The 15,926-nt window shown below is 37.2% G+C and overlaps 1 protein-coding gene across 1 annotated transcript in view; it reads right to left on the minus strand.

Annotated features, from left to right (window-relative positions):
* Positions 1–14,445, minus strand: part of CDKL5 (cyclin dependent kinase like 5) — a gene marked incomplete at both ends in the record, with an annotated part of 75,180 nt that extends 60,735 nt beyond the window's left edge. The window contains 2 exon segments of the mRNA XM_084225337.1: positions 13,813–13,847; positions 14,382–14,445. Of these exon segments, the coding sequence (XP_084081463.1) occupies positions 13,813–13,847; positions 14,382–14,445 (99 nt within the window).
* Positions 14,446–15,926: the final 1,481 nt, after the last annotated feature.

Raw genomic sequence — 15,926 nt, forward strand, 5'->3', positions numbered from 1 at the left:
TAAACTGATATAGTAGCAAGCCTTCTGGTGGTATAACGAGTAAACAATAGTTCTAACAGCAGTTTTGTTGACTAACATTTGTGCTTCAATGTGCTAAATCTGACTTAGTTTCATCATAACATGATTCTGGGTGTGATTTTGTTTTTGCAGTATAAGATTATATAGCAAGAGCTCTGGACGCGTAGCAATAAATTAAAAGTTAGCAAATGAGTAAACTGGTTACTGTAAATGCAGTTGAAATCTTCACAGAAAAGAAAAAAAAAAGAATTTGTTTCATCACACAGCTTTCATTCAGGTAGTACTGTTTGAATAGTCAATTATCACCACCTCTTCAAAAAATAAAAAGGTGGCCTTGAAGAACGTTAATTGTTAAGCTATCCCAGTCCAAAAATCAAGAGAAAAACCTCAAACAAATCCATAGATAAGAGATCCCTATATCTAATTATTCCTTTACTTTTATCTTTCCACATATTTGTTCTTTGCAAGAATAAAATATGCCCTCATAATTTGATTCCTAGCCAGATCTGTTCAGGAAGGGCATGTTCTTCCACTGCAAAATTCTAGGTCTTATTGTTTACTGTAGATACAGAGCTATAAAACTAAACAGAGCTTTCATTTCCATTTTTCTTTTAATAGCTCAGAAGTGCTAAAAGATTGTCGTTCACACAAACATATTTAGGAAAAAACACAAGACACTTTAGCAATAACGATAAATTTTCAGAAAGTTCCTGAAACACAATCTTGAGATGAAGAGACAAGGGAAAGCTGAGAAAATATAATCACAAGACTTGGGCTCTGAAATTTTTATTCATATTTTCGTTAAAGCCTTGTACATGCCTGCTATTTATTTTGATAAAAGAAGAGATTTATTGCCATTCATATTTTATACTGAGACACAAGTGTTTAGTTTTCCTTACATCCAAAAAAATGAAAAGTGCAACAGTGTGCTAACCAGGACATACAAAAAACCTTTGCAGAAGCTACAGAAGGAACAGGTTAGTAGCATTTTCTAAAACTGACCAGAAGAGACCACTATGCTGTAACTCATTAATTAAACAAATGTGTGTGTGTGTGTGTGTGTGTATGCACAGCTGTGCACAGCTCTGTACGTGTGCACGTGTAATGGGAAGGATCCTGGTAAAGGAACAGAAGCTCACCTACAACAATATATTTAAAACATTATCCATTTCATTGAGAACCCTACTAAATAGAAATCAAGAATACTATAGACAGGCTGATCATCCTTGATTTGCTTCTCTGATCCTGCCATCATCTAGACATCTACTCTGCCTTCTCTTTTATGTTATCTGAGGAATATGGATGAAGGGGGAACTACACCCCAGAATTTCTGAGGAGAAATGCCACTCCCTCACTTTTTATTTTTTTAAACCTGCTAGAGCCCATGGATGGATGTTGTTTAGCTGATGTTTAGCCTTTCTAAAAGACAATGGGGAAGCTCCTACTAATTCGCTTTTGCTCCCCAAATAATTCCTCAGCACTGCAACAACATTTCTAGCAGGAAGTAGGAACAGTAAGCAGTGGAACACAACAGTGGAAGAAGGTTTAGAACAGGTTCAGAGCCCAGGGTGCAAGCCCATCGGACACTATCTTGTATGTTTCTTAACACCATTCCTCACTAGCTGATGCTTTGAGGGAGAAAAAATGGTAGGCACCACTTGGATGAGTTTTTCACACAAACAGTCACAGAAAACTTGATCCTGCAGAAGCAGCAGCTAGTCAGCTCTGCTCTGCAGATGGCATTGCCTGCAACATATTTCTGTGCATAAACATGGCATTACTCTATCTCTGTTGGAAATGTTAATTGATTTCAAGAAGATAGCTTGCCTCCTGGTCAAGATGCATACTGTCAAAAGAAGAGGTAGGTGGAACCAGTCAAGTTTTTTAAGTCCTACAGAATTTCATCTTTCCACATCTCAGTGCATTATCACACTTAAAAATATCACCTATCTCTGTCATACCTCAAAACTACATTTCTTTAAAAGTCCATCTATAACCTAAAGGAAAATCGATAATGATGATAACCCAGTTCAGCCAAAGTTAAGTCTAAGAAAACTGTTTTGCAAACAATTTTCAGCACACTGGAATCTCTGGTAATCTTTGTTCTTAGAACTGTATGAAAAATATGCTTCATAATATGCATTTGGGAAGGAGTTCTCAGTGCTGTAAGGATTCTTTCTGGACTGAAAGATTCAGAGAGCTGTTTAATAAGGCAGCACAATTCTATGCCAAAACCTGAAAAAAGAACAACCACCCTTCCAGAGAATATAGGCATCTTGTTTCTGCTGCAGGAGCGTGTCATAGATCTGGTATGAATAGGATATTGAGGGAAGCACTGAGAAAAAACTGCACAAGGTTTCAAGAAAAAACACTGTTGATAATCAAGAATATTGTTCATGGGATGGTGCTTCAAAAATAAAAATGAGCAAAACATTATGCCAAGCCCAGAAGGTTGCAGCACAGCTGATTCACAAGCAGACCATGCATCCCCCAACAGGAGGATGGCCACAAGGTTGCAGCTTATAATATATATGAGCTCATCTTCTGTTAGCCCATCAAGCATTATGACATACTTGTCAAAGACAAACTCCAAACAAGCTAAAGCAGAAAACAGACCCACAGAAGTTGAAGAAAGCAAGACTGAAGCTAAGGGCTATCCCATAACAACAGACAACATCTAAACATTTTATATACACAAGAGATGTAAGAACTAGCTTGTCATCACCACCCAGAGGAACTTTAGAGATGTAGTGGGGACATGAAAGCTCCTTACCCTTGTCCTCCATCCTGCATGCTGGAGATACTTCCCAAATCAGACACCTCTCTCGAGCACACACACGTCCATTTATACTTCTAAGCATGTGGGTACAAGGGTAAAAGTGAATGAAACCATGAAGAAATGGGCATCCATGAGTACAATCATTTCCCTTCAAGACCTGCAAATACTCCCTTTATGCAAGACTGACACTGAAATTCATTATACTGATCTTTCTACACCCAGTACTGTACAGAAATTAGTCTTCACATGGAGGAAGATACAGAAGATGCCTTATCAAAGCTTTTAAGGTGCAAGCAACTATAAAATTCAAGAGCAATGTTGGTATCTGTTTCCAAAAAAGTTACCTGTTCTGTTCAGAAACAAATCCTCACTTTGCTACACATCTGAAAAAGTGAAAATAAAATTCATCAAGTGTGTGATTTCTCATAATGGGCAAAGTAAAGCCATTATGTTCTACAGTGTCAGGGCTTAAAAGGGATTTGCATAAAGATTGATCTAATTTAGCAATTTAAACAAAAATGAATCAGGGATAGTAAAAATGCAAATACTTTATAAATCCAGTTAATGTTTTATTTTTTATCTTAAATAAGAAAAGCATAAATAGATATACTTTAGAAAATGAGAAGCTAGCATGCAATTGGACAATTCTTGAAAAAAAGCAAGCAGCAAAGTCATCAAGCTTTATTGTGCAGGTGCAGCTACACACAGCAAAAAGAAGTATGTGTTTTGAAGAGTTTCAGAATTGTAGTATGTGTATAAGGCATAGATCTCATAAAGAATGACTCTAGTTCTCTGCAAATGTTTAACAACTGCTGTTGGTTCAAAAAAGAGCACAAAGCAGTCCTAGCAAAAGTGGCCTTTATTCAAGCCTCAGCCTGCCTTCCCACTGTATCCAAAATTTCTTGATTACCAAACTCTGATGCTAGGTTTGTCTAGTCCCTTACTTAGGCTTTTAGCTATGATCAAGCCTCACATTATAAGTACAATTATTAGGTCCTCTGCACAAAAATTAAAAAAATTGTACAAATTTGAACGGCTGTAATGGTATAAAAGGGAACTACTTTCCTTTTTCCCCATTTATTATTATCCAGGCTTTGAATGGGAAGTAAATACCACCATACTTCAAAAGAAGTTACAAATTCCAAGAATTTTTATTAAAAAAAAAATAGAAAGGTTGTTTTATATTTTAGGAGGGTATTCCGTGAGTTAGGAATTACGCAGGAGTGAGTAATCAAGGAAATATAAATTGCTTTAACCAGGGCATTCAGAGGGTCAACTTACTATTTAAAAAGACACTGTAATCTTTACTGATGAAAAATCACAGTGCCAAGAAGAGCCTACAGTTTTCAGAAAAAAATGAAATTATAGGAAAGTTTTCACTGTTATTGTGAATGCTTTACCTACACTATCAAAGCTCATTTTGCAGAACTCCTGAGTTTTAAAAAAAAGGACTCTATATTCACAAAAAAAAAAAAAAGAAAATAAAGTCATGTGAATGGCATGTTCAAGAAACTTTAGTGTATTTAAATTTTAGATCAACTTGCTTGATACAAATAATTCTGAAAGCCAGACAGATGATCCAGACTAATTTTCACCATGGTACATTTAATAATCTGCATGAATGATCTTCTGAAACACTTGAGTTATGCTCTTAGTGGCCTTTGTTTAAACACAGAGTGTCCAGAAATCAGTGATCAACCTAATGCTCTTAGAGTTGCTCATGTGTCCTACAAAAGTTTAAAAACTCCACAAGAGTTTTTAAACTCAAATACAAGAATCCCTCACAGGAAAACAATTAGCCTAAAATTTAGAAATACCATTTTGTTTGCATCAATTATGCTACACAGTAATTTGCAATTTGATGACAAGACCAGATTGTAATCCAATATTCAACCAAGTTCATACTACTACAGATGTAGTCCTATAATTAGCCATATGCTGTTCCCTCTCCCATATAATAATGTGCATTAACTATGAATTCCCTCGCTTGCACCACTACTTTCCTAATGATCCAAGACCCTACGTCAGGTCTCTAAAACTCATCTATATAAATTTCTTCTGCTATTGCTTCTCAGAAATACTGTAGTCATGTTCCTAAACTTTAATTATCAGCATAAAATTTTCAACTTTTTGCAAGAAAAAATTATTTGTACAGATAGCCTTCCTTTGGGTGCTCATCACATCCACACTTAAAAATAAGATTTCACTTACAAGGACCTTAAAATGAGATACAGCTCTACAAGCTGTTTGCAATTAGGAGCCATTAAGGGCAGCCACAGAACACACTGCTGCAGGTCTGAATATGATTCCTGCATTATTACAAGTGTAATGATATATAATCCCTTTGCAGATGGATTTTGCAGCAACTACTAGGGGGCTTGTTTATTTACTGGCAATCTTCCAAGCGAAGTTCTTAGTTGTGGCATAAGCAGTAAGCTTTCACTCAGCAACACCAGTAGCCACAGCAGTAAGTCATATAAAATATTATGTAAAATAGTATCAAAAATACATACCGTTTGTTTAAGGAACAAAATAAAAAGGGCAAAACATGTCTGGTTTATCCAGAGCCCTTAGTGTGACCAACTGGAAGAAACTGTCTGATTAAAAGAAATACTGATCTGAGATACTGTGACTGCAACAAATTGCTTGTCTTTGACTTAATTTAAATCGAAAACCATCAGTAATACATTTTACATATCCTTCCAAAGCAAGATGAATCACTCTTGTTATTTTTAACTCGGGCTTCTATGCTTCTTTCACCTACCTCCATTACTAAAGTACAAGGGTGATTCCCTGTTTGTCTCCCTCACCCTTCTTGTTCTGAAGATCTTCTGCAGCATCAAGTGTCTCTGCACCCCAGCTTTGTACTGTGTGAAATGTTATAATGGACAAGCCAACCTAAGCCATCCTAATTTGTGGTACTGAGAGCAAACGCCCTCACACTGTACTGCTTCCAACTGAACACATCTGAAAAGAAAAAAATGTTTAGTATCCCCTTCCACAGCAAGTTAATTTCTCCCCTTTGAAAGCTCTGTCTCTTTTCTTTGCCCTGCACCTTCCATTTCTAAATAGTAGCCGTGGGGAGCAAAGGAGGGACGGAATGAGAATTTTTAGTACTGAATACCATCCATACCTGAGCAGGGTTCGTAACATGACAAGCACAAAGGAGGGGGTAAGGGAATAGAGTATCCTACAAGGGAACTTCCAAACACCAGTCTGGATTGTCAGAAAAGACTCAAAGGGAAACAACACAGCGCAACTGCAGACATCAAAGCAGCATCATTCCATTGATATGGCTACAAAGTGACTGATGTTATTATCAAAAACATTCATAAAATCATCGAATATCCTTAGCTGGAAATGACCCACAAGGATCCTCAAGTCCAACTCCTGGCCATGCACAGGACACCCCAGGAATCACACCATGTTCCTGAGAGCATTGTTCAAATACCTGTGGAACTCTGTCAGGCTCAGTGCTGTGACCACCTCCCTGGGGAGCCTGTTCCAGTGCCCAGCCAGCCTCTGGGTGAAGAACCTTCTGATATCCAACTTAAACCTCCCTTACCATTCCCTCTGGTAACTTAATGCACTTAAAAATGCATTCAGGCCCACTTTGTCGAACCCTGGCCAGGCCCTCTTAAAGAAATCATTGTATGTGACTGATAGAGATACCAAGGGTTTATATAAAATCAAATTAAATAAAAGTCTGGAACAGAGCATATCTTTGCAACATATAGCAGAAGCAACAGACAGAAAACAATAAAATAAATGAAAAAAATATCTGGAACTACCTTACTACATCCCCCCATCCTACATAGCCTTACAAGTGTGAACCCAAATGTTTACTTCAGTAAATCCCAGGACGCAGACTTTGGGAAAATTAGGACAACACCAAAGATCTATTTTTTTTTCAGTACTGTGGGGAAGTAATTTTAGAATCTGATGGCTTCCTCAAAATTAGTGCTTTAATGGTTTTTATTAAGAAATGTATTATGAAAAAACTCTTTAAAAATAATTGAAGAACAAGAGAGATTTGGGAATAAGATTTCGAGGAAAAGAAATAAAAGGCAGCAATATTATACAGAGAATATTATAGCCCACCTTGGGAGTGAGAGGGGAGACTGAATTAGTAGTGGTCTGCTCAAGCTGTGGGAACTCAGAAAGTTCAGTTTCTATGCTCCATTCTGCACAACTATCTGAACTTTGCAGCACTAACAGTATACATATGAATCTTCCACTTCCTTGAATGTAAATCAGCACTTTATTGACATCATATTTAAAACCACATCAATCATTCTTAAAACCACATTGATATAATGCTATCTGATTATCTGTTTCTCCCTGCCACAGGGGACTGAGAGGACTTAGGAAGAGGTTCAGGTGAAGACAAATGTCACAATGCAGCAATGAAAAATGAAAGCTATATAAACTGCCAATAGCAGATTCACACCTACCCTGCATAGGAAGCAGTTACAGATGTTCACTGTATGTCTCGTACATGTATAGAAAGCAATGCCTGAAGTGAATCAGCACTAATCAAGCTTGCATCTCACTGATGCACTCAAGGAAATGCCATGGAAGTAGAATTTGGAAGTCCACCAAAAAATACTCTATTATCTAATAGAATTTTCACACCAGAATTCTGTAAGGAATTCAAAAGGTAATTCACTGTTGCATAGTGAAGTTGAAGCAAGTGGTAATTAAAGAGTTACTATGACTCTCAGCACTACCACTTGCCTAATAGCTCTATTTTCCTCACATAAAACTTAGGACAGATCTCAACTCTGACTACTGCAAACATTTAATATTGGCAAATTCTATTTATCCAGAAGGTCCAAAAAGTCTCACATTTGTTGTATGTGTTTCACTCAAGTTTTGGCACAAAAAACCACCAGTGATATGGTGCTTCAGCCCAAGGAACAACAGCATTAATGGAATAATCTCCCATAGGTAAGCTGCCATTACTGAAAGAAAACAGTATGCTGCACAAAGATTTTACCCTGGCAACGATTAAAACCAAAAATCTTGCCACAAAGCCAAACCAAATTTGATTAATTGAGAAAATTAGCATATTTCTTTTAATTACATACAAAAAAAAAAAAAGGCAAAAAAATTGAGGATGAGGGGAAAAAACACAGGCAGCAATCTGGTCTCATTTTGAGAACTCAGATTTTTCATTTACTCATCATTTAATTTCTCAATCAACCAAACAGGAACTACTGTCAAATCAGTCACATCCAAAGTAAGACAAAAAAAGAGCTGTACTCATTTCAGTACAAAAGATTATACCATGAAAGTTAAACTGCAATGACTGTATTCTTCAGTCCAAGTACTTAACTTAACACATGCTGGGGAGCTGAGGAACCTTGAGAGCCAAATCTAAAGAAAATACATGAAAAAATACAACACGCTGAAAAAACCTGCAACTTTTACAAACAAGTACATTTACTTTTTGACACTAAAGGGGAACTCAACAATATAAAAATGGTTAGCAGATTTAAAGTGTCAAGGTATTAATAACATGACCAGTCACAAGAGTTGGAAAAGGGATTCTAACATCCACCTGGGAAATTCAGAACTCTGCTTTTATGACAATATTAGAGAAAACCCAAATGTTCTATGAGTATGAAGTTCTCATTTGCTCTATGAAAGCAGAGTTACGAGATTCCTGGTGCCTGTACATAGAACTTCTGAGAAAAGACCAGGAGGAAATAGAAATGAGTGCACAGTTTTAGAAATATGCATTATCTGAACTACCTGTCATCCTAGATGATGGCACCACTCTTTAGGGGTACAGAAAATGTAATGGAATAGCTTGTGTGACCAGAGCTCTGCCACAGATGCAGCTCATCTTCTGTTAAATATCCTACAAAGGCAAAGACATCCTTGCAGAGGAGAAGGGGGCTTGAATGCATGTACTCTTGCTTTCAAATAGCTAAGAAAAAAGTCAAAAGGGGTTGGAAGACAGAACATCACAGGTTACAACAGGGGGAACACCTCCTTCAAAGCACCTTATGAAGAGAGCAAAATAGATAAAGCCTTTTTAAGGGAAGCCTTACAATAAAGTCCAGTTTTCACAGAGGACTTAGAGCACTCCAACATTTGCTGCTAGGGTAATACAGCATGATGGAGACAATCAGATTTTTGGAAAATGGAGAAGGCAATTGCTTGACACTGATCAATGAACCAAGAGGAACATGAAGGCTGGTGATAACCTCAGAGGCAATGTGTGTGCACCCTGACAGAAGACCACTGTACAAGGAGGAATTAGTGATGCACATCAGAGCTCACCTGAGGTGGCCCAGGCTCAGCTGCCTGGACTGCAGGACAAACTCAGCCAGGTCATTGTACCAGAGGAGCCTGCAAGCAGCTCCCACTCAGCATCTGAAGCTACATAACCTGCGTGGCCTTGCCTTTTTCCAGGGATGCAGCAAGAAGTTCTCTTGAGGACATCTTTCTGTTTGACAAGAGAACTGCTCGGGAGTTTTCTTTTAAAAGAATTCTGCAATAGTTTGAATAATGAAAATAGTGAAGAAACCCTTCTTACAGACTGGTCTTCACAGTATGCTGCACTCTGATCAGAGGCCATTTTGATGCTGCACAACTGAAGATTCCCAGCATCTAAAGGCATGTAAGATCACCTGTTCCATTTTTACTTTATTATAGTGAAGTTATACTCACTGAAGAAGCAGCCCTTTAAATTACAGTTTACAGAGCCTGTGTTCCTTTCTTATGGGTATTACAACAGACCAGCATCTCCACTGTGACAGTGGAATTTAAGATTCTGAAATAATTAAGAAAGAGGGACAATAGAAATACAGCCCTGGACTTTCAACAGAACACATTTCACCTTGTTCTAGAATCTGCTTGGAGACAGCCCTGAAGAGCAAAGGAGTCCATGAGAGCTGGTTGTTCTACAAGAATCACCTCCTCTAAACACAGTGATGTCCATGGGAAAATTTTTTTAAGTTAGCCAGCATTGGTAAAAAGGGAATTCCTGACTCTGCTCAAACACAAGCAAATAGTGTGAAGTGTGAAGAAGTGGGTTACCTGTAGAAACAAACAAACAAACAACAACAAAAAAAGATGTTTCAAAAGGAAAACTAAGAAAACCATGATCCTGCTGGTCCATAGGGATTCCAGGAATAAAAGGCATGAGAAAGGCTGAGGTACTCAAAAAAAAGTTAATGATTCTGCTACATATGCATATTCACTTTATTTTCTAATGAGTAAAATGTACCTTTCTTTTTAAGGGGTCAGCAAATATTTCTTTCATGTATTCTGAGGCAGACAAACAACTTAGCAGAACGTAATGCAAGAGTATTACAGAAGGCTCAAACAAGACAAAATTAAATATTAGGCTAAGAAGACATTGCCTGGAAGTATTAAACCTATGCCAGAGATTATTCTTTGTTATTCTTCAATGCACTGAAGTGCCAAATAATTCTAACTAACATTTATTTTTGTTTCTTTTTAATAGGGGTATTGAGTGGTGTTTATCTCAAAGAAAAAGGCCTAAAAATGCCTCATACTATTAAGAACCATCAAAACAACCAGACACATTCCTAAAATAAAAGACAAAAAACCCCCATCTCATTAGGCAGGAGATGCTGGACTTATAAGAACAACTGGCACCAAACTTCCAAATCATTAAACTGTATACCCCAGGCTCAAGACCTTTGGTAGCATACAGCACACTGCAAGAGATGGAGAAGTCAAGGAGATTTCATTCATTTCAGCTATGCTTTTAGAGAAACTGCATCACCACACAGGTTCCTGCACACCTGGCTAACCTAAAAACCACCATCAATTTTTACATACAAATATATGTATATAGGCATAGAGTCACAGAATGTCCTGGGAGGGACTCACAAGAATCGCCGAAGTTCAACTCCCGGCCCTGCACATGACACCCCAAGAGTCAGAGCATTTGCCTGAGAGCCACTGCCCAAATGCCTCTCACGGTTTGACTGCCTGCTTGGATGAACCCATCTTCCTCTCCAGCCTGGCTTGGGGTGAGCCCTGCCTCCTCCCTGTTCCAGCGTCATCATCTTCTCCACTCACCTCAGGCATCTAAGGATGTATTTACCTCATCTCTATAAACTCTACTTGGAGCTGCAATTGCCAGTGTTCCTCCCACAAACACAATTTATTATCTCACAGTGCAACATTTCCTTTTCACACTGGCTTTTGGCTTAGTTTTTTTCTTTAGGCTTCTTTCTCCATGTGCCCATCTTTGGAGACCTATGGCTTTACCACAGCATCTTCCTATCATATCATTGCCCAACAACTCTGCATGAAGCAGGAAGACCACTTTGTAAAGTAAAATGGATACTGGTTTTATTTAAAGGGCAGACATTTGATAAGTCTTAAACATTAGCAAAGATTCTCTTCCTCAGCCATGATCTCTGACACTACTGAACTGTTCAAGTGGCTTCTCTTTTCAGAAAACAGCCAAAATACAAACAAGCCAAGACAGCCTTTTTAAATAGTTTGTAACTATCAAATGTATTTCCAGTATTTTCAAACACAATGCACTTCAGTGTATTTCCTTAGGAAACATCCTCTGACTAAATGAAAAAATAGGAAAAAGCTTTTCAGAGCATCATCTCTGCTTTTTTTCAACATTACTTGTATTAGCTTAGCATCAGAAGAAAACCCTCAGATAAACAAATAATCTTTATGCACAAACCACAAGTAGCAATGAAGGATTTGGGATAAAAACAGGCTGTATAATAATGTAAACACAGTCATTCTAGAGGAGCTAGTTTAGCTTTTCTGGTAATGTTCCTTTACCAAAGGAAAAACACATATAATAATGACAAGGTATTTGTTCCTTATGCCATTCTCTCCTACTTAAATCTATATACATATGCCAGTGAAATGCACTGAGGTAAAAAGCTACATATTTACTGAAGCACTAGTGGATTATATGTTGGAAAATTGCTGCAATTAAGGGCTGGCTCCTCATTTCACACAAAATTTACCCTCTCAACAATACAGTGGAGATATAGCGACTTAAAATAGCTGGGAATTTGATCCTGGCATATTATCACCATTTATAAACATTAATATAAATACTTCTACATTCAAAAGTATGCCCACCAGCAGCCAAACAGCAAAAAACTTAAAAAACCAAAAAAAAAACCCCAAAAAGCAACAACAACAACAACAACAAAAAAAAAAACCACCAGAAAAACCCCAAAAACCACACACAAGAAAACAAACAAAAAGCCCCAAAAACCACCAAAACCCCCAAAAACACAAAAAACACAACAAAAAACCCCAAACCACACATCCTTGCATTTCCAGGTAAATCTGTTCAGACTGTATAAAAGTGTATTTAATCTTTGTATTCCTATACAAGTAGGAAAGGCCAACATTTAACTTTTAGACAGTTACTCTTTTTTTTGTAAAAGAGACAGCTCCTAGACTCATCTGCTCTCAGGAGCTCAGTGCAGCTTGCTGTGAGAATCATAAATCAGTTAGATGAAAACAGCAACTCGCCTCACTTTTTCTTTAGGTCTCCAAAAACTGGAAACCCTAGGTCTTAGTAAACCCACCTGCTAGAAGCTTAAAGCAATACCACTTTGTTTTAAACCTTTAGCACAGCTGTTTCCATTAAGACAAAGCCGTAGAAAAAAATGGTGCAACTACTAAAAAAATTTAGATGCTCACAAGGAAGGCAGCAGTCGTACACAGGCTGTTGGAACACCCTCCTCTGCTAAAGAAATGCCTTTTCTTTCTAGATATCTGGTGTGCTGCAAGGTATTCTCATAGCAACCTGGGCAACAGATTACCCTGCCAATATACCATACTTTTAGAGTGCTGAACTCTTCTGCATGAGCGTGAATAGACATGCACAGCTTAAATTTCACTCAGCAATGCAGGAAATCTGAGAAACTTCTTGAGTCTGGGTGAGGTTACTTTCCACAAAGAATAGAGATGCCTAGTACAAACTGTATCATCACTACCCAGGTGTTCTCAAACTACTCACCCTGAATTTTCATACATAAATATCTACAAAGACCCAATTTACCTAAGTCACTCTACTGACTGTTGTACATCCCCAAGCCCAACAAGGCTTCAGCTGAAGAGGATCTTAAGTTCCAATTTATTTTTCTTTTAAGTCAGTACAACAGTGTAAGACACACCAGATAGAACCATACACTGTATGCAAAAGCCCTTGTGGGTACACGCTAAAAGTCACCATAGGAACATAAACCCTCTGCACAGTCCTATCTTGTTCTAGAAAAAAGGTCTGAACTACATAAAAAGACTTGTATATATTCTTGGATCACTACTTGTATATATTCTTGGATCACTGTGATTCTGAAATGTTTTGCTTCAGAGAAGTTATTTTCTTAAATGACTACACTGCAGCTCCAAAGACAGCAAAGTAGTTTGCTTGTGTCAGCTCTGTGTTGATGAGCAGCAAGTTCAGATACATCCAATTTACCCACTAGTTAAAACAGTGTACACAGGTTGCCAGACTTCATTTTTGTATCAAACAGTGGTTTTTCTTTCCTTTTTAACTTCCTTTTCCAAATTAAAATCAACAACCAAAAAAGTCACTGCTTTCTTACAGCCATTTGATCATCCTACAGATGTCAAAATCCTTCATGGACTCCCCTTTCTCTCCCCTGCCCCTTCCAAGACAGCCAAGTGCTTCTACAGCAGTATCTGGCAAATATTTTGGCATTGTAGTTTAGGCTGCTTGAGAAAAACCATGTTCCAAAATAGTTTTTTGGGTCTCTTTTCTAAAAAACTCTTTAAGTTGAAATTAATAAAGTATTAATTCAGAGAAATATTAAACACAAAAAATTGAGATCCGGTACTAGATATAGCCATTTCCCCTGAAACTTGCAATTAAAACTGCTTTGAGTAATTTACTGCAAGAAAAAGTCCACCCCAGATGCCATGTCTCATACACATCAACATGCTAGTTCTCATCAAAAGTCACTGCTTCACTCAAACACCAACATTTCCCTCTGACTTCAAAGTAATTCACTTACCTTGTGTCTGCATTTAAGTACAACGCCATAGGCTCCTGAAACAGAGAAGGTGAGAGATAAGCCATCCCAAAGCAGAAAAAAATTATTAGTGGCAAGAAAAAACAGTGTTCAGCAACCTCCTAACTACAGAAGTAGAACAATGTTCCCAGTATTATTATTCAGAATTTACATATATAGGTACGAAATCTCTGTACACTGAAATGATTCCATAAAAATTGCTCAAAAGTAAATGGATTTTAAAACACTGAAATTATTTTTTTTTTAAAATATGCTTGCAGGTAAGTTTGATAACTTGTATCTCCCTAGTACCACTAATGAGAAATCAACACATTAAACTTTTAAAAGGGAAAAAAAACCAAAACCACAAAAAAACCCCAAGCCCCCAGAAAACTGTTCTGTTTCTCTTCCCTTCCTTTCAGCTTCTAAACTCCTTTGTCCATCTGACAAGGAAATTAGCAGAAGCTCTACATAATAAACACATACAAGAAAAATTTTGCAGTTGGTAACTTATTATCATCTAAGTCAAATCTACAAAATTCTAATTAATCTTTTATTAAGATACTACTTACCTTCACCTACAACCCCAAGGATCTCAAATTTATTCATCACATTACCAATGTTAGGAATCTTCATCAAGACAAATTCCCCTTACGGTGAGAGCCACAAATCATGGCACAAATGGGACTGTCTGAAGATTTTGCAAAAGGCAATTGTGAAAAAGCTCTTGGGGAAAAAAACTTCCACCTTGATCAATCAGACTTCTCACACCCTCTTTTAATTTCTAGGCAATCAATAGCTTCCTGTGGAAAGAAAAGAAAATAACATCATTAGTACTTTGATTTATTTCAGTAAGAGAAAGCAGTGGTACACAGACATTACACCAATATAATCTAACAATTTTAACAGACAATAAGAACTAACTGGCATAAAAGTAATTTTCTACAGAACAGAGGCAAACAAAAATGTTGTCAGGAATTACCTCAGTAAGCAAAAATAAGCTTATAATTATTTATGGTCCACTTGGTGTATGTTGATTGCTAGGTACAGAAACAAATTTTGTTTAGGTATTTTCTCATTTGTCCACTGTAATGACAAAATGGATATGGCAGAAAGAACACTCAAACAGGAGAAAATAGCTTTCTACTACTATTTTATGTGATTATCAAGAAAAAAATTAAAGGAAACTAATTTGCTAGACTGACTAGGAATGAGATTTTTAAATTATTTCTATTATCAGCTTATTTAAGAAAGCTGACAAATGGAAAAAATACTGTCTTCAAACGTTTTTTTCCATGTTCCCCAAACACTGAAGGAATTTTTCAAATTAAGCAACTATTCATAGGGTAAAGAAAAAAGGTTTTTTGGCTGTTTTAGGCTTACCACTTCTCTGCTATCCTATTAGAAGCTTGATTTTAGTAATTCACATGGCATTTGCTCCCTTAATTTTAAAGGCATATATCCCACATTCAAAAATGGGGAAATAAAACCCCTCAACTGCTTTCACCATGAATTGGAAATATATCATCTTCACAATTCAGTGACTCAAGGACAGAACTACTCATGAAGAACAGGATGGCAGGATGGAACTGAATACATCTGATTAAGTTATGTGTGATGGTTGAGTGTGACCCAATAATGCTGGGTTCAGCTCACATAAATGGGATGTCACTGTAAGCCAGGAGTGCTGGCCAAAAGCCCAGTTTTGACATGGTCATACATAACAAAAGGACAACCCAAGGGTGGAGAGCATTCACAATGACATTTGCTTCTGCAAGACACAGGCAGATCATGTGGGGAGGGGTTGTTAACTTCAGAAGAAACTCCAGAGTTAATCAACCACAGTGATTTGAAAATACAGCAGTAAGTTCCAAATTAAAGGGATAGTTAGGGTTTTCTGGTTTGCTTTTGTTTTTTAGAAAAAGCTGTCCAGTCCTTTATTAATTATTTCAGTGGTTTAATTTACTGTTTTAATTAATCATTTTTTTTTCTCCACTGGTGAATTGTACAAAAGACTTTTTCCTTTCCCTTCCATATGCTCTCCTCCTATTTCATTTGGCATCTCCTCACAAAAGCCTTTTTGCTGTTTGTCCAGACTTTCTGTTACATTAACGAAC

Source organism: Fringilla coelebs (assembly GCF_963513975.1).
Source record: "Fringilla coelebs genome assembly, chromosome: 2".
Taxonomy (NCBI): domain Eukaryota; kingdom Metazoa; phylum Chordata; class Aves; order Passeriformes; family Fringillidae; genus Fringilla; species Fringilla coelebs.